This window comes from Ambystoma mexicanum, chromosome 11 (genome assembly GCF_040938575.1).
Source record: "Ambystoma mexicanum isolate Mex_15411 chromosome 11, UKY_AmexF1_1, whole genome shotgun sequence".
In the NCBI taxonomy this organism is placed as follows: domain Eukaryota; kingdom Metazoa; phylum Chordata; class Amphibia; order Caudata; family Ambystomatidae; genus Ambystoma; species Ambystoma mexicanum.
The window spans coordinates 163610720-163632823 of NC_090934.1; the positions used below are offsets into that span (position 1 = coordinate 163610720).

Consider the following 22104-nt stretch of genomic DNA (forward strand, 5'->3'; position numbering starts at 1 on the left):
CGCACGTCACAGTAAGTTGTGTGCAGCTTAAAAACATTACTGTGTCACAGTGCCCCCAAAATATCTGACTTAAGCAAGAGGAGTAGTAGAACGATGTTAATTACCTTTTTAAAGGGTATACTAGATTACAAAGAAAAGAACAATGTTTGGGAGGAAGGTAAGGGCTGTTCCATAGGGGTTGTGGCAGATCAGAAGGACGGCGGACACTGTGATGACATTTCCAATGTATGTTCATTAAATAATCTGAGCTTTCCCTAACACTAGTGGACATTCCCTACGTATATTTAATAACTAAGGTGCTCATCAGTTCTCAGGTAATATCCAAAATAACGAAGTCCACGTCCAAACTCTAACCCTAACTGGCCCTACTACTAATCTATGGCTAATGACTCCCGTCTCCTGATGGTGTAATGGTCTTCTTTAACATAGTCTCTGCTTCCATACCAACTCTTGTAATTCTCTCAGAATATATTTTGTTTTTCCTTTATCTTTGTGTATTGTCTTCCATAAATCCTTTCTTGGACTTTAATCTGTTCTTGATTCTATTTGGCCTTCTGTATTTCGGTAAGATATATTCTCCTAGGTGGTGTTCCTTTTCAGTTTATTTTGTTGTGTTTTTTTGTGTGGTATTTTTAATCTCATAGGCCGCTCTTACCTTCACTTCGTAGTATTTTCTCTCACATAGGCTATAACTGCAGTTGCTCTTATTTACCGGCTCGTTTGAGCTTTTTTTCACTCCGTTTGGCATCCTAGTATCGCTTCTAATACCCGCAGAGGTTGCTGCACTCAGCTCTGTGGTGTTAGCGCTGTTGATTTGTTGATTGGCCAGCATGCCCACCACAAAGGAGGGAAAATACTGACCTCAAATGCTGCGCTCTACCATCCTATTGTTTTTATGAATTTGTGCATTCAATTGGTTCATGGTATGTAGTCAGCTCAATAGAATAATAAAGACTGTTTAACTCGAGATAAGTATTGATACTTCTGTATTGTTGTTCATACAGGTTAACATTAGAGACTTGCTGTATTATCAATCATACATGTTGACATTGTATATTCCAGATGAGTTTTAAATAAAATTCAACATACAGGTTGATAAATGTGAATAGCACAAAACGTCACGCCGCCAACACGTGTTTCAACCCAACAAAAGGTCGTCCTCGGGGCGTATAACTAAAAAATATTCATACAAGTTCTGTCACAGTGATTAGTCAATTAAAAGTTGAGGGTGGGGCGACAAGGACAAAGGGGCGCGGGGAGGCAGAGATTGGAGAGGAGAAAATACAAATACAGAGACAGAAAAAGAAAAAACATCGTTAGGTGAATCTCATTTTTTCGGGTTACTCATAATTGTGAATTTACAACATAGACTGTTCAAGTTGGCACTATTGTTAAGACAAAGCATGATTGATGACTAATTTCGTCCCCTCTGTTGGACTTCCTTCCGGACGCCAAAAGGGCTGAGGCACTTGAAATCCTATAGGAAGGTGAGATTGCTTCGGACCATGCCATCACGGTGGCAACAGACATCGCCAACACCGGTTTCCGTCAGTTGGGCAACGGCGTTTGCCTGAGACGATGAGGATGGCTCAAGGCGACGGATTTCCGCCAGGACGTACAAACCAAGGTTTTGGACATGCCCTTCGACAGGAACAACCTGTTTGGGAAGGCGGTTGATGAGTCCCTTCAGGCTATCAAGACAGACACGGAGACTACCCGGGCATTGGGAGTGCTCCAACAACGACGGCCGTCCTTTCGGAGCTCCGGAGGCAGACCAGGTGCCTCTAAGGGATCCGGCAGTAGCTCCTCCACGTACCGCCAAGCGGCAAGATCTTCATCCCTGGAAGCCTACAGGGAACGCGGCAAGTCTGGTGGTGCCCGTCGTCGTCGACAGGGAGGTCAAGGAGGCAAGACCAACAAGATTGAACCGACAGTGGGGGTCGAGCCCCCGCCGAAGCACCCCGGTGGGAGGCCGGCTGGCGAGGTTCGTCAGCGTGTGGGAGTCCATCTCCACCGACCGTTGGGTGCTGGACGCCCTGGCCTAAGGGCACACCCTCGAATTTTAGAATGTCCTCCTGCATTTATCTGGTGCGCCTTTGCAGGCTTTGGATGCACCCCTTACAAGAGTTCCTCGACGCCCGCTGGGTCCAGTCGACGGGCAGCGTCGAGGACAGGATCCTTCTCAACGAGACATTCCGTCAGGCGATCCGGTGGTGGGGTACCCGCTCTCATCTGTCGGCGGGCACGGACTTTCAGACCCCAGCTCACCAGTTGACGGTGACGACGGACGCCTCCCTGGAAGGTTGGGGAGCGAACTCCGGAGATCTTCACGCGAGAGGCCTTTGGCTCCCGCAGGAGAAGTCTCTCCACATCAACCTCTTGGAGCTCCGCGCAGTGTTCTGGGATCTCAGGTCTTTTCTTCCGTCCCTCAAGGGCAAGGTGATGAGGATCTTCACCGACAACACCACCACGATGTTCTACATTCGGAAGCAGGGCGGAACCAGATCCCCGGCCCTATCCAAGGAAGCCCAGGATCTGTGGCATTGGGCCGTCGCCCAAGGGATGTTTCTGGTGGCTCTTCATCTGGCAGGAATAAAAAACACGATCGCCGACTCACTCAGCAGAGAGCTGCGCTCGTGCTACGAGTGGGAACTACGCCAGGATCAAGTGGATCGACTCTTCCGACGATGGGGCGAACCCCAAATCGATCTCTTCGTGACGGCGACGAATTCCAAGTGCCGGAGGTTCGCCAGCAGGTTCCCCCAGCCGAGGAGCATGGGCGATGCTTTCTCGTTCCCCTGGGACGGCCTATTTCTTTATGCGTTCCCTCCGCTGCCGTTGCTGCTCCGGCTCATCAACCAGCTCAAGAGGTCCTGGTGCAGGATGATCCTCGTCGCACCGGCGTGGCCGAGACAGATCTAGTTCCCGGACCTTCTGGACTTGTCAACGTCCACACCAATCAAGCTGCCGACGGACGCAGACCTTCTCTCCAGAGAAGGAGGTGCCATTCTTCACCACAACCCAGAGTCGCTGAACTTGCAGGCCTGGCTCCTGCATCACTAGAGTTTGGAGGGTACGACATCCCGGCCGACTGCAGAGAGGTTCTTGCAAAGGCCAGTGCGTCCTCCACTCTCAAGTGCTACGGACATAAATGGATGAGGTTCTCTGTCTGGTGCTGTGCACAGAAGATTAACCCTCTGCGGATTACGCCCCCCCCCCTACCCCCTAGTATTGCCGTACCTACTGTCATTGGCCAAGGCTGGACTAGCTCACGCTTCCATCAAGATGCATCTGGCCGCCATCTCACGATACACAAGAACTACGGGACGGGCGTCCTTGTGGTCTCATCGACCGGTGACAGAATTTATGAAAGGATTGTTCCGGTCATTCCCGTCGGTGAAGGCCCCTGCCCCGGCGTGGGAGCTCAACGTGGTGCAGACCAGGCTCATGGGGGGGGGGGCCCCCTATTTGAGCCTATGCATTCGGCACCGTTGAAGTTTCTGTCTTGGAAGACAGTTTCTCGTGGCCATCACCTCCGCACGACGAGTGGGAGAGATCCAGGCCCTATCCTGCAAGCCTCCATACTTGACTTTTCATGACACGAGGGTGGTGCTGAGGACGCACCCCTCCTTCATGCCCAAGGTGCCGTTGGACTTCCACCTTAACAAGCCCTTGGTGTTGCCAGTTTTCTTCCCGTCGCCTTCGACGCCGGCCGAGAGGACTCTGCACTCGCTGGACGTAGCTAGAGCGCTGAAGTCCTATGTGGACCGCACAAAGAGTTTTCAGAAGACATCACAGCTGTTTGTGAACTTTGGGACTGTGACTCAAGGGAAGGCTCTCTCGAAGACTTCCATTTCCAGATGACTCTCCGGCTGCATCATGCACTGTCACCGGTTGGCAAACCGACCGCTGCCCGGCCGTCCGAGAGCCCATTCGACCAGAGCGATCGCTGCTACCACGGCGTTCCTGTCTGGTGTGCCCCTGCTGGACATCTGCAGGGCTGCGATGTGGAGGTCGACGCACACCTTCACAAGATTCTACTGCGTCGATCGGGACTCCAGGGAGGAGTCCAGGGTCGGCCAAGCAGTGCTGCGCAACCTGTTCGCTTAAGGTGAGCCTGGTGAGGAGGTAAGAGATGCTTAATGTTGAGTTGTTGAGCCTGTTGCCACCTCCCGTGGTTGTGCATGTGTGTACTGCTATGTATTCTCTTATTCATGAGCATGTGAATCCATGCCAGACCCCATGCTGGAGAAGGAACAAGTTACTTACCTGTAACTGTTGTTCTCCAGCATGGGTCTGGCATGGATTCACATGCTAACCCTCCCGCCTACCCCTTTCCGACTCTTCACTTGGTCATACTGCCACTTTACACGCTACCAAATCTGAGGATGGCTGCCAGAGGCGGGGCTTAGGGAGAGGGCAGTCATTGGCTGGGGGCAGTATGACCCAGAGACCAGTGATTGGTTACTACTAAGAAAGACAAATCAGAAACAAAAGTGATAATGATTTTTTTTTTTTCTCTCTATACCGAGGATTCCCGGCCTGACGACGGGGAATATTCATGAGCATGTGAATCCATGCCAGACCCATGGTGGAGAACAACAGTTACAGGTAAGTAACTTTTTTCCGTATCTAGAGCTCTGGTTCTCTCTAGGCTTGACTACTGTAACAGTCTCTCTTTAAATCTGCCTTCCTCTACTCTCCGTCCTCTGCAACTCATCCAGAACAGGACTGCAAGACTTGTCCTTGGCCTCAAGCCCAGGGATCGTATCTCTCCAGTGGCTGCAAGGATTAAGTTCAAGACCCTTTGCATTGTCCACAAGGCCTTCTGGGGCCAAAATATCTCCAGCTTTCTCTTCTGATGTATTTTCCTACTCGAGCACATAGCTCCTCCAACTCCTTGACGGTCAGTCGCTTTTCCAAGCAACGAGTTGGGGGCAGATCTCGCTCTCTCTCTCTCTCTACGGCTGGCACCTCCCTCTGGAACAGCCTCCCTGAAATTTGAGCAGAACATCTCCGGTTCTGGAAGCGGCTCAAGACTTTCTGTTTTGCTTCTGTCTTCTTTCTTCCACTACCTTGCTGATCTCCGGTCAGATTTTCCACTGGTTACCTGGCTACCCTCTGAACCACGGGCCTAGGTCCCTGCCCTCCCGCCAACCGTGCACTTGGGGCTGTATCTGCATGCATACAACCCCCTGCACCCCACTCGCACTTATCTATCACCTGTTTTTCTGCACTTAACCCTGCACTGCCACCTGCTTGCCGCACTTCCTGTTTTTGATGTTTGATCCTATGTCTTGCACTTGCTCCTCCTCCCCTTCCCCTGGCACTTCTCCCCTTCCCCTGGCACTTCTCCCGTTCCCCTGGCACTTCTCCCCTTCCCTCTCCCCCGCAGTTGCGTGATCTCAATGTCACTGGGCCTAGTAAGATCGTTGTCTTTTTCCCCTCCCCTGCCTCGTCGCACCTTGAAACACTTGTGTATGGGTGCGCTATAAATAAAATATCATATCAATCGATTCTTCCAATGTTGATGTGGAGGAATGCTGTACATAACTTACATTATGTAAGGGTAATTCTTAACAGGTCTGAACAGTGGGATTTGACATTTTTCAATCTTACATTTTCTCCTGAAACATTTATTCTACTTAACTTTGATATGCATGGGCCCACCTTTGTATGCCTCTCCCTTCTACATTGACTGACTCCATATTTTGCTATTATGGCACTCATTGAGGTACTACAATAGCTAAGTAGGGAACACTCAGGGAGAGGGAATCATTGTCGAAACAAAAAATACCTAACTGGCCTTTATGCCGTCCACAACTTTTGTTCTGCTCTCACCCACTTGCTCTCACGGGTTTAAACCGATTCTTTTGGTTCACTTGCTGAACTGGCGAGACTGGCAGCTGTCTGATATTGAAGGTGGTTTTATGTGACATGGTGTATTTGCAGCTAATGGTTGTTTTTAGAAGTTAGATCCACTCATTCCATGTTACAAAGGTTGTCCATTCCACGGTCTTCCCGCATCTTCATTCCAGCAGCCCTCCCAACACCACGTCACTGGTAGCAAGTTAAGCAGGCTACCAACACCTGGCTTCTCCTCTGACTATACAGATGCCACTTTGAAACATACCATCACACAGGAAACTGGCTATTCTTACCTGCACTCCTCAGCACTTCAGGATTTGCACATCCCTCACCCCAGCCTACCTGCCACCCTTCTCCCCCCCCCCCCCCCCCATATTTCTTCTGTGCAAAAGTGACCATCAAAGTGGCAGAAGTTGTGCTATGTGTGGTGACTTTACGTTCTAATAATGGATGAATCACCATTGGACACACAAAACAATGGTTACCATGTGATATCTGTTGTACGTTTCCAGAATAATAGTTTGTGCTGTAGATGTAGTAGTAGAGGCACTGGTTTTCCATCCGATACCGACTGGCAGGAAAATCAGGTGGAAATAGAAATCAGCAGGGGGTGACGAAATTGACAAGAGTTAACAATTCAACATGAAGCTGGTCTGGTGATGAATCAGTAGAGAGACTCAGGACCTTGGAGATGGAGCAGAACTACTATACAAAGGGTTGCTCATTGGGGAGGAGTCTGTCATGGGGTGTCTTTAGTGTTGTTTCCTTGGCAGCACAAATTTAACATGGGAACAAACCGATGTAGTTTAGCGTGGCAAGTCAACTCATTGCAATGTATTTAATTTAATTGGCTTGTGATGTAATGATTTTTAATTGATCTACTTTGGGAGAGTCCTCGCATATGGGTGCGCAGTGCATGCTATAATACTGCACAACAGCATAGAATGGAAGACTGGCTTTGTTTGAAAATATTTTATAATAATATTGAAATGTATATTTATAATCCTTGTTTAGAAGCGATTCAAGACCATTGAAATACAAGTGGAAACCCAGTTCACTGTTGGTTATGCATAGGAATTCGTCTGTCCCCAATTTAAGACTTAAAGAAGGAAAACTGAATACTTTGAAGAATCCAAGTTTATCGTCACTGAGTCGAACAACCAACCTTCAGGATGAGCTCTGCCATCTGCGAAGTCAGATTGCGAAACTTGTTGTTGGGGACAGAGGTACTGTATGAGCCTTGGAATATAATCTAAAGTAACATGTACACTTGACCCCTTTTTGATGTATAGCAATCACATGCATAACTTCTAGGTTCTACGAGAAACTCCAGTTCTGATGTGAATTGCCGCTTCTTGCAAGAGATTCTCAGCCCTTTGTTTAGGGTGTTTGGTATCTTCAGAGCTTTTCCTTCGCTCACCTAGTGGTTCCTCTGGCTAAACAATCCAGGCAAAATCTTTGGGGGAGTGGTGTGTAGGAGGGGCAAACAAGAATTACAGGATAACAAGTAGTATTACTTTAAAGTAATGTCCACAAACCGGTATATGAAAATACTCTTGTAAAAGGTACAGCCGGTGTTGATGCAGGTTGGTAAGTTAGGTTTCAAAATCTATTTGGCTAGAGAGGGGGGATTTTAGTTATCCAGCATTGTATCGTTCATGGATTAACATGCTCTGGAATATACCCTGTCGTCGGGCTGAGAATTCTCTGTAACATTAAAGCAGTGTTATCTTTAAAATGGCTCGTTACGCTAGTGCTCTATTAGAGACATTTTGGGTCATTCTGACCATAGCCAGTCAGGCAGGTCCCCTTGGCTCCACCCCTGGAGGTCGTTTTCAGATCGTTTTACCTTTAAAAACCATGCACACATTTCATCAGAACATTTCTGGCTTGTATCTACCAAGGTTATAAGTCAACACAATTCTTAAAAATACATCGTAATCCAATCCCTGTAAAATCCACGTATTAAATTATCCAACATACTTTTATCACGATTACCAGACAGTTCAAAAGCCAATAAAACATATCTAGGTTGTCTTTGTTAAGAGTCTATTAAAACCTATTCACAAACAATTTTACAACAAAAACTCAAATGAAAGGATTAAACAAGGTTTACATCCATAAACAAATTGGTCATGTGCATTTCTAAGGGCAGTTGTGATACATTTATAAGACTATTTCATAGAAAGTCCTGCAGATTCATTCCAAGATCCTTTACAAATCGATCAAAATTCTTCTTTCGGTAACAGAGCAAGGACTTGCAATGAATCAGTGTTTAAGGCTTTCTCCATCTTCACCCAGTACCTGAAAGGGGAGCACTTAAGCTCCCCTCTCACCGCCAGAGTACCTCAACCTCTTGCATGGGTAAAACATTGGAATCACAGGATTACACTGCCAAACGTCCAGTTGGGGAATCTTTTTAGATGAGGGGCAACTTCTCCCACTATTCCAAGGGTGTTGACGCAGTCGAGGAACCTTTATCCACAGGCTTTGCGAGATTGCCACCAATCCAAACTCCACAATTGCTGCTTAAAATTGAATAAGTTGCTCATAACCCCATTAAAGTCGTAACCCCTTTTATTCAATGGTTCTTTACAGAATTGAAGGCAGTGTTCATGTACTTAATTCTTTACTTTGCTATTCATGGCCTGCTCGACATGTAACTAAATAATATTTTTAGGTTGAGGATCTTCATGAAAAGTCTTTCCTGTCTGTACCCGTACCATGCAGAGAGAAACTGTATCATGCACTTGCATGTTCTCAATGTCACTGGGCCTAGTAAGGTTGTTGTTTGTTCTACCCTTTTCCCCTCCCCTCCCCTCCCTTGTCATGCTCTGAAACACTTGTGTACGAGCTTGATACAAATAAAATATCATATATCATCTGCTAGTCTTTCTCATCTAAGACACTGCAGGCTAGTGGCTTGGTTGGATGATGGAGCCGGGACCGCTGACTCTGCCAGGCACGCAGACCCCTAGAGTGCACTCCCTGTTCACGATGTCAAGGTCCCACAAGTAATCTTCCTGGGGGAAGAAGGCTATAAAGGTACATGGCTCACACACTCCGGTTGCCCCCTCATTGATGGTGTCGTTGGCAGCTCCACCACCACCTACAGTCGCCTCGTGACCACCTCAGTGCCAAGAACACCTTAGTCTGCGGCTTTGTCGTCTAACAACCCTTCAGAAAAGCGACGTCTTGTCCACGACTACAATTCCTACACCATCATAGTCGATGACCCATAGTCAACCAAGATCGTCAATGATCAAATCCTCGTCGACCGTGACCCAGTCGAGGACCTCTTCCACCACAACCCCATCAATGAGCACAGCGATTAAGCCTGTTGCTTCAGTCCGTCAATCACTTAGTCGATGACCAAATTGTCGTCCACGTCTAGATCTACTACACCTATGCCGGCGCCAAGCACGTCTACATTGTAGACGACGCCTTTGCAGAGTCCCTTTCTCTCAACTTTCCCACTGGGAGTTACTGTAGACTGGGATGTCTCATCTGCTTTGTTTTATCTACCCAGTCCAACTCATGCTGAGCCACTGTTTTTACTGGCTCCTTATGCACTGAGTGCAATCCCTTGCTTATCCATAGGTCCCCTTGAGCAGTTCCTAGTTACACAGCGAGGCGCTGATTCGAACTTTGATGTACCAGAGATGGTGTCCTCTGAATACAATGGGGCGAACATTGTAACCCATGTTGTGGACATGCCGGCTCCGGCTCCACCGAAGCAAGACATTTACTCAAGGACCAGCTCAACCCTTGGGATTGCCCAGGAATGTGCCCTCTGAGGCTCTGCAGACACCTACACCATCCGGCTTCTGTCAATGGATATTCTAGCCACACTGCATTGCCTTCTCCACCACAGTCACGTGAATTGCTGACAAGGGAAGGCCTGGTTCCTCCTCCCGAACTACTTCCAGGGCCTCTTCATTTGCCGGAAGTCACCTTCACAGATACGGACACTGATGCTGAAGACTATCCAACTGATGGCTCTCCAGGAACACACTCTACAGATGAGTACGAAGATCTTGTTCCAGGTGAAGGCAAGCCCGCAGACCTACCTCCCAATAGATTCGCCTCCCGACTAGATTGGCTTCTTTCACGCACTTGGGGTCACATGCTGCCAAGATTTTTGACCTGCTACCTGAGCAGAAAAAGGAGGGATTCCTTTACCAGTGGCGGGCATCTGTTAGGAAATCAATGGTGGCCAATCCAGTGCTTGAGGATATTTGGATAGACTGCCTTGGTGATTAGGAACCCACTCCCCCCCCCCCCCCCACCCCCCCCCACCAAGAAGGATCATTACGAGAAGAAATACAAGGTTCCAGATTTTGCACCCAAATGCCTGCGCACGCAACCTTGTCCAGAATGTTGTCTCTGCAGCCGGTGCTTCCAGACAAAGAGGGAAAACCGCTGTACCCCTGGAAAGAGGGTCCTCTATACTGCTGCGACCACCATCAAGGCAGCTAACTCACTGGCCTTTCTATCATGCTACGACTGCGAGCTCCTTGTTTAAACTTGGCCTGATAATACACTTCCTCCCAGATGACAAAGGGCTTGTGTTATTTACATAATGGTGAGGCAGCATCAGACATGCTGTTTCTATTGCCATGGACATTGCAGATACTGCATTCCGCCAAATGGGTAATGGGTCAGTGCTACGCGGTTAAGGATGGTGGAAAGCCACCAATTTCTGACCTGAAGTCCAGTTGAAAGTGATTGATGAGCCTTTTCATGGCACCAACTTCTTTGGAAAGAAGGTTGATGAGACCCTAAAGACCATCAAGGCCGATTCAGAGATGACACGTTCCCAGGGCATCCTAAAACAGCGCCACCAGTCATTTCACTCGGGTAAAGAAAGGTTCTCATGGACTTCGAGGGACTACAGGTCCTCCTACCATCCCGGCCCAGCACCTCCAAAGGGGGATACAGGTGTAGATCTCAATCCTACAGAGGAAACCAGCGACAGCACAGAGCTTCCTCCAGAAGTCAACTACCGAAGCAGACCAGGCCACGGTCACGACCCCCTCCACCCCCACTTCGACACCCCAGTAGGGGGGTGGCTTGCCAACTGTGTTTCACAATGGAAGAACATCACCAACAAATGGGCGCTGTCAATCATTCAGCAGGCTATACCCTGGAGTTCATGGGAGAACACCCCTCCAACCCCCGTCCTCAAAGGCGGAAAATCAATCTTGGCTTCTACAGGAAGTGCAGTCCCTCCTAAGAAAAGGGGCGATTAGAAGTCGTTCCATCACACCTTCGAGGCACTGGAGTATACTCCAGGTACCTCTTCGTAAGAAAAAAAGTCAAGAGGATGGAGACCCATACTAGACCTCAGGAAACGCAACAAACTCCAAGTCTCAAAAATTTGTCATGATAACGTTACAACACCTCCTGGACCAACTGGAAGAAGGTAACTTCCTCTCTAGACCTAGAGGATGCTTACTTTCACATCCACATTCACCGGATCCAAAGGCGTTTCCTTGGAGTTTGTTTCAAGTCCAAGGAAGACCCTACCAATTCAAAGCACTGCCCTTTGGGCTGAATTCAGCACGAAGAGTGTTCACAAAATGCTTAGCTCCGGTTGCGGCCCACCTCTGTCGTTCAGCACGTTTACCCATATCTGGACAACTGGCTGGTGCGCACTCCATCTCAGCCACTTGCAGCGCAACACACCAAAGATATCATCCAGTGTCTGATGTCTCTGGGGTTCTCGGTGAAATTTGCAAAGCCATGCTTACATGCTGCTCAAAGCTGGCTATTCTTGGCATCACGTCTCAAGACACTCACATGTGTTGCCACGTTTTCACAAGAGAGGGTCAAGACCATACTCAACAAGATCAAACAACTGTCAACCTCCAGGTCACATCAGTTCGCTCCCTCCTGGAATTGTGTCATGCATCCCATTGATTCAACACTACAGAGTCGAAATGAGTCGAGTAGGTCGAACAGTGCAAGTCCTCACAGACAGCATCACTGCCATGCTCTACCTAAACGAGCACGGAGGCACACTCTCCAAGTCTGTCCAGGCTATCCCAAAAAGTGAAGTGGGCATTCAAGTGGAACATGTTCTTAGTCTCTCAGCATGTTCCAGGGGAACTCAATGCTCTAGCAGACACCCTGAGCAGAAATCCTCTACCGCAGGAACACGAGTGGCAGCTCAAGAGATTCTGAACAAAATCTTTTCCCTGTGGGGTTATCCTCATTTAGACTTGTTTGCCACAAGCCAAAACGCACAATGCCCAGACTTTGCATCCAGAGTCCAAGGGCAACGCGCTACGGATGAATTGATCAGGGAAATTTGCTTACGTCGACTGCCCCCCTGCTCCCCCCAACACCACTCCTCAGCAGGATAGTCGACAAGATGCATCAGGAACAGGCCACGCTAAGCCTGATAGCTCCAAGACCGCATTAGTAAGGGTTTACTCGCGTTTCCTCCCGAACGAAGAAAGCCCCACAATTCTTACCTGGCTTGTCATCTCCTGGTCAGTATCATCGCTGGAACATTACAGCGCTCGGCGAGGAACATCGCGACCTGCAAGGAGAGAAAAGGCACAGGTTAGCAATACAAAAGGCGAAACAGCGCAGCACATCGCGCATTACTCACCGGACAGCATCGCGCACACCGCCCTTTCGCCTACCGGCCATTGCTCATCTTCACACTGCATGACGACACCAAAATACCTTTCCATACCTAAAAGGAAAGAAGCAAGACGACATTATTCAAACTAAGAGGAACATAAGAACTGCATATAAAGACTGTAAAGCGGCAAACCTACGGAGTCGCAGCAGGCCTGGATTCCCACAGGGGGGCTTGCACCAGTGAAGTAACTTGGTCGCTGCTCGCCCCCCACATCTACGAGACCCTGCCACAAGGAGCAGGACGGAGAATCCACCTTTTACAATATTAAGGTGAAGAGAAGACCCAAGGGGGAGGAAGGAGTTGAGGCCGAGGGAGGTGGGAAAACAAAGAAAATCTGGTGTTGAATCCAGCTCTCTTATATTGCAGACCCATCTTTAACCAAAGGCCTTACCAAGGGACCGGGAGAGGGTTCGAGAGAGCAAATCATCCAACCAGGGCTGGGTGGCGTCCCTGTGGATACCAGGTGAGCGTAACATCATCAGAATGCAGGACCAACCAGGCTTTAAACATTCATCCTTTGAGCCTGCGAAAAGACGCTAAAACTGCAGACTGACGTGGGAATACGAAGAATCCCTTGCTGAGAGCCCCTTCTCATGACCGCTGCTGCAACATCCCTTCCAAAGTGCCTCCTGTCACCACGGCCAAGTAATAGAAGGGCAGGTCCACCGTTGCTGCACCATGAAATAATCCAGCTGCACCTTCTTCATCACTAATTAGGTACTGTGGGCCTCAGGGTAGTACTTAACTCAAGCAATTTTTTCACTCTTGTGTAACTGGAGTGCTGATTATGGTTTTTGGGTATTCCCCCCCCCATTCCGTTGGTCCCAGGCCTATAGGTAGCCTTTCCCTAGGTCCCTGAAATCATTTTGACCCACAAAAGCATCTTTCTTAACTTGTAATTGAAGAATCCTCTGGCACTTTGCCTTTTCTGCTACTGTGCCTCACCAGTTTACCTCCAATCTGACTTTGAAGAACTCACACCTAGTTAAGGATACACTACTAAAGCCTTTGAAATTATTACAAATCTTTCAAAGTATTGAAATACTATTGCTGGTCCTGAAGTCGCATTTTTATTTCTACAACAGAACATTTTCTGAGTTGCTAGAACAAGTGGTTTCTACTTACCGTTGAACTGTGTTCATGAACTGTATTTTCTCCTACTATTGGTGTACCCACCTAAAGTATTGCTTATGTTTTCTATTACGTTGATTAGTTGAAATAGCACTTACTAACCTGAATATAACTTTGCCTTGTGTATATAAATTAAATGTCTATTTTACTATAGCTACAATTGTCTAAGAGTTTCTTTGGTCCTACGCATTTACTGAGTTCATTGCACTTACCTACAGTTCACATCTGTCAGGTACTGTCAGGTTGGAGCGACATATTCTTTACATACAGTATCATGTACTCATTTACATTGGGTCAGGGGAGACACATATTTGGTATAGAAAGGTTTTGGGAAGTTATGGGTTATATTTTTAAACAGCCAATTTTGCCCTTAACCTTCATTGCAGTCTATGGAAAATGCCCCAAGCCAAGATGAAGGTTCTCAGTCTAAATTCTAATTGGCTGGAGATTGTTTATAGGGAGGACAATGAACATTCTAAACTGCCTTTCATCGTCTTTGCCCAGCTGAGAGGTCGTGTGCCTTGCAGCTTCTGCTTAACTTGTTCAAGGGTGACAAGTTTCAAACAGTTGAGCGGAATTTCTGAAAGTATAACAGGAGTCGTGTATGGAGTTTGGTGGAGACACAGGACAGGAGTTAGAAATTTCCAATTTTCTGAGAAAAGAAGTTTTCAAGTCTCAATCACAAGATAAGTAACTTTCCATTTTTGATGAATTTTGTAAAAAGGTTATATTTAAAGGGATTTAAATTGCAAACCTGTATCTAAAAAATTGAAGCGCGTACGTTTGTTTTCATCCCTACGTGTCATTTCAAACTAGCGCGTGAGTTTTTTCCCGTTACTTTTCCCGTTACACATTTAAAAAAAATGCCATCTCCAAATGGATAGAGGCCATGCAACTATGCTATTTGTTATCACAGAAGACCCTGCCTTTCACACCAAGAGCTCACTCAACCAGAAGTATAGGAGCTACTTCGGCATTTATTGCAAACATCGCCCTAAACGCTATTTGCGAAGCAGCTACTTGGAGTTACGTACATACTAAGCATTACTGCATTGAGACACGTTCTAAAGCAGATTTACAAGTGGTGCTAAAACATCTATTTGCTGCTTGTAGCGTCTCACACGCCACCTCCTTCTCCAGATACTGCTCACTAATCTATGCATAGCATGTAATCCACAAGCCTCAGAAGGGATACATTACTCACCGTAATTGTATATCTGATGCTTGTATCAACTTAGATTCACATGCGACTCCAGGAAGGGTGGGCGAAGGTGCATGGATGTTATTGCTCTCACTATTTTCTGCTTTATTATATATGTACTCATGCTTCACCTCATGCTACCTCATGACGGAAACAAAACAATCTGAGGGACCTCGACACATAAAGGACCATGTGTACAGTGGCGTGGCCGAGACAGAGCTGGTTTCTGGACCTCTCAGCGTCCCCACCAATCAAGCTGTCGACGGACGCAGATCTTTTCTCCAGAGAGGGATGCGCCATTCTTCATCACGACCCGGAGTCGCTGAACCTGCAGGTCTGGCTCCTGCAGCACTAGAGTTTGGAGGGTACGATATCCCGGCTGACTGCAGAGAGGTTCTTGCAAAGGCCAGGGCGTCCTCAACTCTCAAGTGCTACAGACATGAGTGGAAGAGGTTCTCTGTCTGGTGCCGTGCACAGATCAACCCTCTACGGATTACGGCACCTCAAGTGCTACCATACCTTCTGTCGATGGCCAAAGCTGGACTAGCTCACGCTTCCATCAAGATACATCTGGCAGCGATCTCCCGATACACCAGAACTGCAGAACGGCCGTCCTTGTGGTCTCATCGACTGGTGAAGGAATTTATGAAGGGACTGTTCTGATCGTTCCCGCCGGTGAAGTCTCCAGCCCCGGCGTGGGAGCTCAACGTGGTGCTGACCAGGCTCATGGGGCCACCATTCGAGCCTTTGCATTCGGCTCTGTTGAAGTTCCTGTTGTGGAAGACAGCGTTCCTTGTGGCCATCACCTCCGCACGACGCGTGGGAGAGATTCAGGCCCTATCCTGCAAACCTCTATACTTGACTTTTCACGATACCAGGGTGGTGCTGAGGACGCACCCCTCTTTCATGCCCAAGGTGCCGTCGGGCTTCAATCTTAACAAGCCCTTGGTGTGGCCAGTTTTCTTTCCGTCGCCTTTGTCGCCGGCCGAGAGGACTTTGCACTCGCTGGATGTAGCTAGAGCGCTTAAATTCTACATGGACCGAACGAAGAGTTTTCGGAAGACGTCACAGCTGTTTATGAACTTTGGACCTGTGAACCAAGGGAAGGCTCTCTCGAAGGCTTCCATTTCCAGGTGGCTCTCCGGCTGCATCATGCACTGTCATCGGTTGGCCAACCGACCGTTGCCCGGCCGTCCGAGAGCCCATTCGACCAGAGCGATCGCTGCTACTACCACGTTCTTGTCTGGTGTGCCCCTGCTGGACATCTGCAGGGCTGCTACATGGAGGTCGACTCACACCTTCACGAGATTCTACTGCGTCGACCGGGATTCCAGGGAGGAGTCCAGAGTCGGCCAAGCAGTGCTGCGCAACCTGTTCGCCTGAAGGTGGGCCTGGTGAAGAGGTAAGTTGCTTAATGTTCAGTTTATGTAATGCTTAATGTTGAGCCTTTTGCCACCTCCCGTGGTTGTGCATGTGTGTACTGCTATGCATTCTTATATTCATGAGCATGTGAATCCTTGCTAGACCCCATGCTGGAGAAGGTACAGGTAAGAAACTTGTTACTGTTGTTCTCCAGCATGGGTCTGGCATGGATTCACATGCGAATCCTCCCTCCTTCCCCTCTGAGGCTCTTCACTTGGCCATACTGCCACTTTACGTGCTACCAAATCTGAGGATGGCTGCCAGGGGAGGAGCTTAGGGAGAGGGCAGTCATTGGCTGGGGGCAGTATGACCCAGAGACCAGTGATTGGTTACTACTAAGAAAGACAGATCAGAAACAAAACTGATACTCATTTTTTCTTTACCGAGGATTCCCAGCCTGACGACAGGGAATATTCATGAGCATGTGAATCCATGCCAGAACCATGCTGGAGAACAACAGTTACAGGTAAGTAACTTGTTCCTTACACCATCAGTAAAACAAGGGCCATCAGCTGTCAGCCCAGCCTGAAGGGGGAGGATGGTGGGGCCGAGTATGTGGTGCTGCAGAAGAAGGGAGAGAGAGAGCCCTGAGGCCTCTAGCTGGTCTTGCGGGTTAACGTACAAATCATTAGAACGTGAGGTAGAATTAGGCCAGTGTGTTTACAGGTACATCGAATAATATGCAAGCTATGATCATAATATAGGTTACACGTTTACGTTTATCATGAGCACCATGTTGCAAAGTAAATTCTATCTACATCAGCCTTGTGGCTTCACCATCTTGCATTATATACATTTGGAACAGTATGCAAGTTGATCATATTTGTGAACACACGTATAGTTGAGGCTAGTGAGCATCTGGATTGTGTACCTTGCATTATATCGAACAAGTAAATTGCCTTATCATACATTACAGTGAGTGTTTTGCAAAGAACAAGATTCGTTCAACAATATGGGGCCTGGACATATAACCAATAGCTTTGTGTGCAGTAAAAATAGTTGATCTTCTTGTTTCGTTTTCTGAAATCGGCCCCTTAATACACACCTACATGAGATGATTTATAACCTTCACAGAGGGATTAGCAGTATGAGTGAACCAGGGTGGCACACAGGTGTAGGATCTATATCTTTTACATCAAAAGGAGAGCAAGGTTGAGGGGTTAATCACAATATATGCCATAAATATGGGGTCTGCCAGGGGACGTGACATGTTTGTGGAGACAAATTATTTTCCTCAAACCCAAGCCTTTGCCAGGTCATTCACAGGTCAGTGATGAACTGCAAAAGGGAAAGATGCTGTGTTTGTCATGTAGCCTGCTTGCGCCTAGTCTCCCGTGGGAACAGGCCTACTGGGAGACATGTGGAGGGGAGGAGGGTGAGGGAGATGACTGGCTCGCTGTGCGCGTTCTCGAGGGTAGAGCTGCAGCTCTGCAGGCAACCTTTGTCTATGAGGCCTGTGGTACCATGTACAAAATGGAGTCTGACTGTGGTACAAAATGGAGGCTGGGATCAGCTTTCTGGTCAATGTGGGCATACATATGGGTCGTCCCACAGCCATCACGCATCCCTGGCCACAGGCGCATGGGTGACCAGTGGACAAACTCTCATCTGCACGTGGGTTGGAATGGAGGGTAGGGGGTCTCAAGGACCTTTCCTCCCATACACAGGTAAATAATTCACTTTAGAGTTAGTTAGGATCCAGGGAGGGACATCTGAGAAGACACCCTTGGAGGATTCCAGCAGTGGGCCTGGGTGAACTGGCTGAGAGGACTCTCAATCACAGAAAACACCCCAAAGGCTTTACAGAAATCACACAGGCTTAAGGTAAATACATACGCCAGCCTACTCCGTACCTTAGCACAGAAGAAGAGTTGCAGCAGGAAGACTTCAGGATCTGCAGCCAAAAACATGGTCGATGTATTCCTTTGTCATGAAGACAAGACCTTGGAAGGGATTTTGCAGCTGGTATAAATGGAGAAGGCTCCAGGCAAGAGTTTCTTCGCAGCTAGGTGTAGGTCTGTGGTTTTGGCACCCTTTTCAGGAGCCAGAAGAAGACTCAATATAGCTGGTCGGATTCTCCTCACTTTCAAGGTCCAGCTCTCCGACTGGACTTTTTGGACTTACATCTCTGGGGGTCGTGTAGGATGCCACCAAAGTTTCCTGTCAGCAGTTTGCAGGTGCTGAGTTTTTATCGGGAGCTACAGCACAATTTCTGCATTCTCTCCCTGCATTTTACAGCCAGGGGCGGTCTGGCTATCCAATTAGGACAGCCAGCCCCCCACTGGAGTTGTTTCCTTTCAAGCAAGGTGGAAGACAAAGGGCGGCAGAGTTTTGAACTCCTCCCTTGCTTCCTGCTGTTCCGGTCAATCTGGAGCCTGGGCGGGGAATTTAAAGGATTCCCACCAAAGACAAAACTTCCAAGGAGGTCGATCCCACCTAGAATGGCAGGGGAAGACCTCCAACCACAAGCAAGCAAGAAATGGCAAAAAAAAGGAGGAGCCCACCATTTTAGAAATATGGTGGTCCTACTGTGCATTACCGAGGCTGAATTCCCCGCCTGCGAGTAAAAATGACTGCAAGTCGTAAAAGTAGTTACACTGCCACCAGTAGTTACACTGCAATTCCAGTAAACTCGCATTTGTAACAGAATGTTACCAGGAAAGTAAGAAAGGGGTAACATTATATCCCCCTTCACTCCACATAAGGTGGGGTGTGCTGGCTCACTTAAACAAAATGTAAAGGGGAGGAAAATCCCTCTTTACTACTTGGGAACAGTAGTTCACCCAAGTACATGAAAAGAGAAATTGACAGGGGAGCCCAAAGGGGCAACCCAGCCTAAGCCCAAAAGTTGTAGGGAACTATAACCTCAACTATACACTATGGAGAGACATAAAGTCCCACATGAAAAAAGTAAAAGACTAGATGAGAGGGGGAAAGGGATTACCTTTCACCTAGGGACAAGGTAAAATGGCTACCTAGTCAAAGCAAAGTGTTCTGGGGTTGACACAGGTCAGGAAGATGTATCATTGATATGAAAATCTTACCTAGCAGTTCCTTTCAGGAACACCAGAAGACAAAGGATAGCAGAGTTTCGGGATCCTTCCTTGCTTCCTGTCCTCACACACTGGAGCCTCGGCGGGCTACACAAAGCGTTCTCGTCGAAGACGAAACTCTAATCGGGACTCCCCCCACACCTCCCCTATATAACATATAAAATGATAACATATAAACATATAACATATAAAATTAACCAGAAATCCGTATAAACAGCTAGGGTGATAAAAAAAAAAAAAGTATCCCCATTGCAATGCATGTAAGATGCTATGTGGAATAAAAATACAAGAATTCAAAATGGGGGGGGGGGAGTTTCCCAGTAGTGATAGTCTGCAGGACTGATCACTTTCCCCATAACGTGAGCCAAAGGGACGTGAAGCTGAAGGCTTTACTTCCCCTCAGTCGGGATCAAATGAAAAACAGAGCAAAAGGAATGGGGTTCTGTAGGAAACTATGAAGGGAAAGTTCCAAAAAGAAAATCTTTACCAACACCTTTCCCTTCGTAGATTCCTGAGACCCCCTTTCCTTAGGCTTCTTTTGGACACTGTCCTGACTTTTGAGGGTTAGTAAAGCCTTCTGCTTTACTTTCTTTGCCTGTTTTGCTCACTCATGTGGGGAAACTGACTAGTGCATAATACTGTCAGTACTGAGTGAGTAGGGATCCCTTTATGAATTCTTGTATTGTTACATTGCTCACATCACCTTACAGTGGAGTGCAGTAAGGAATCTTTTATCCTAACATTTTATATAATGACCTTTGGTTACTTTGAAAATGTGCCTAAGACAAGCTAGTGGCAGCTGTGATTTTTACCGATCTTGTGATATTTAACTTGTGCACTTTTGCATCTACCATGCATGGCTTCTAGAGGTGGCTAGCAGCCGAAGATTTGTTTGCCTGTTCATTGACCATGTTATTGTTTTGGCCTTTTTCCTGCCTTCTCGAATCGGGCAATGCCCTCTATGGAAATCGTTTTCCCACAGAAAGCGTCTGTCTGTGTGTGGAGGGGGCTGGAACAGTTCAGTCCCAATCCCCAAGCTCTGGTGCCTGAAAGTCTATTGCTGGACAGATGTGATGACCACTGGATTTCCAGGATTGGAAACCCTGGCATGTTTGAATGTAGCAGATCCTTGCCATTTGTGGTCTTTGGCTGTCACGATTCCAGGGTACACTATAAGGTTTTCACATAAGGCCATTCATTGTAAGGGTCGTCCTTTTAGAAGTACATCTACAAGTACATGTTTGATACACTCTGGCAGGAGGAAGTACAGGGGTGGTGATTTGTAGGAGGTTGAAGTTGTATGGGTTATGGTTTGAAAATAAAGAAACTTTCCCTTAAAGATGTTCTTAGGAGGCCTCTGTTTCCCCAAGGCAAGATGGAGTTTCTCAACAGCAGCAGTGATTGGAGGAGACTGGCAGTGAGGTAGTTTGGAATTCTATTTAGAATTCTAAACTGCCTTTCATTCAAGGAATCAGAGAAGCAGGTCAGTTTTATAGTTCAGCAGAGTTTTTTGAAGTAAAGATAAAAGAAGTTTTAGTTAAAGATTATCTATAGTTGAGATATTAAAGACTTTGAAGCAGAAGAAGAAATCTGTAGTTTGGAGAGCTTAAGTAGCTGAAGAAGAATGACATTCGTGAACAGATGAAGCAAGATAAGTGCCCTTGAATAATGAGGAAGACAACTGAAATCTAAAACAACAATTTGTATTTAGTATCTTTAATTCCATTTAAGCGTGTAGTTCAAGAACCCGTTAGAGTTAAAATTTGTAATAATAGAAAACAATAGAAGTCAGAAAGTCAAGGTATTCGAGGCAGCATTGAAACTGACGTTTGTTTTCTGAAATGTGCACATGTAAACTTTTGTGCTTGTGATGTTTCTGTGCGCGATCATTTTGTTCGTGTTTACTAATTCTAACATTTGTATTTTGTTTATTTGTCGTGCGCACCTTGCACAGGGGCATCTGGGCGCATAATTTGAAGGGATTGGTTACACAAGGTTACAAGCATTCAAAGGCGACTTTCCATCTGGCGACAGTGCAACATAATGGTACAGATACAGACAGTAATACATAAGATGATGGCTTACTAAAGTACAACAGCAATGCAAGAAAAAGCGTTACAAAAGAGGATACTGAGAATTGTGTATACTAAAGCAGGAGCCCAACACTACTGTATCTCGATACAGTTGGTGAGGGCAGGATAAGGGGGTGCCGGTGCTGGTTACATCATCCCACGGGTGGCCCGAGTTGTTAAGAACGATGAAGCCGATGCATCAAGTTCATGCAGCTAAAGTTTGGTTCTGTTTTTGAAGGAGTGAATGGAAGGCTCAGTTCTGAGAGTGTTGGGTAAGGAGTTCCGTAGTTCAGTCGCGAGGACTGGGAAGCTGGATCGTCCGGCTGTTTGAAGCTTGTAGTGAGGGATAGACAGTGTGTGTACATGGGCAGACCTCAGGGGTCTGGTTGCAGTATGTCGCAGGAAGCGGGTGGAAAGGTAAGCAGGTGCCAGGTTGTTCTGGACCTTGTGTGTTAGCACAAGTGTCTTGAGAGATATGTGAAGTGCAACAGGTAGCCAGTGAAGGTTACATCTTGTGTCAGATGTGTGATCTCCTAGGTATGTTAAGTGCAGCCCTGATGGCATTGTTCTGAGTAACCTGAAGTTTGTCCAAGTTTCTTTGGCTAGTCCCCAAGTAGAGGGCATTACAGTAATCGATTTTGGATAAGATGAGGGTTCTGGCGAGGATCGTGCAGTTGTCGGTTGTCAGGAAGGGTCTGCAGG

The 22104-nt window shown here is 47.3% G+C and overlaps 1 protein-coding gene across 3 annotated transcripts in view; it reads left to right on the forward strand.

The window, feature by feature from the left end:
- The window catches only part of MTFR1L (mitochondrial fission regulator 1 like), a 223591-nt gene that overhangs the window by 116390 nt on the left and 85097 nt on the right, over positions 1-22104 (forward strand). For all 3 annotated transcript variants that reach the window (XM_069622697.1, XM_069622699.1, XM_069622698.1), the window contains one exon: positions 6883-7094. In XM_069622697.1, coding sequence (XP_069478798.1) covers positions 6883-7094 — 212 coding nt within the window. The remainder of the gene's footprint in view (positions 1-6882; positions 7095-22104) is intronic.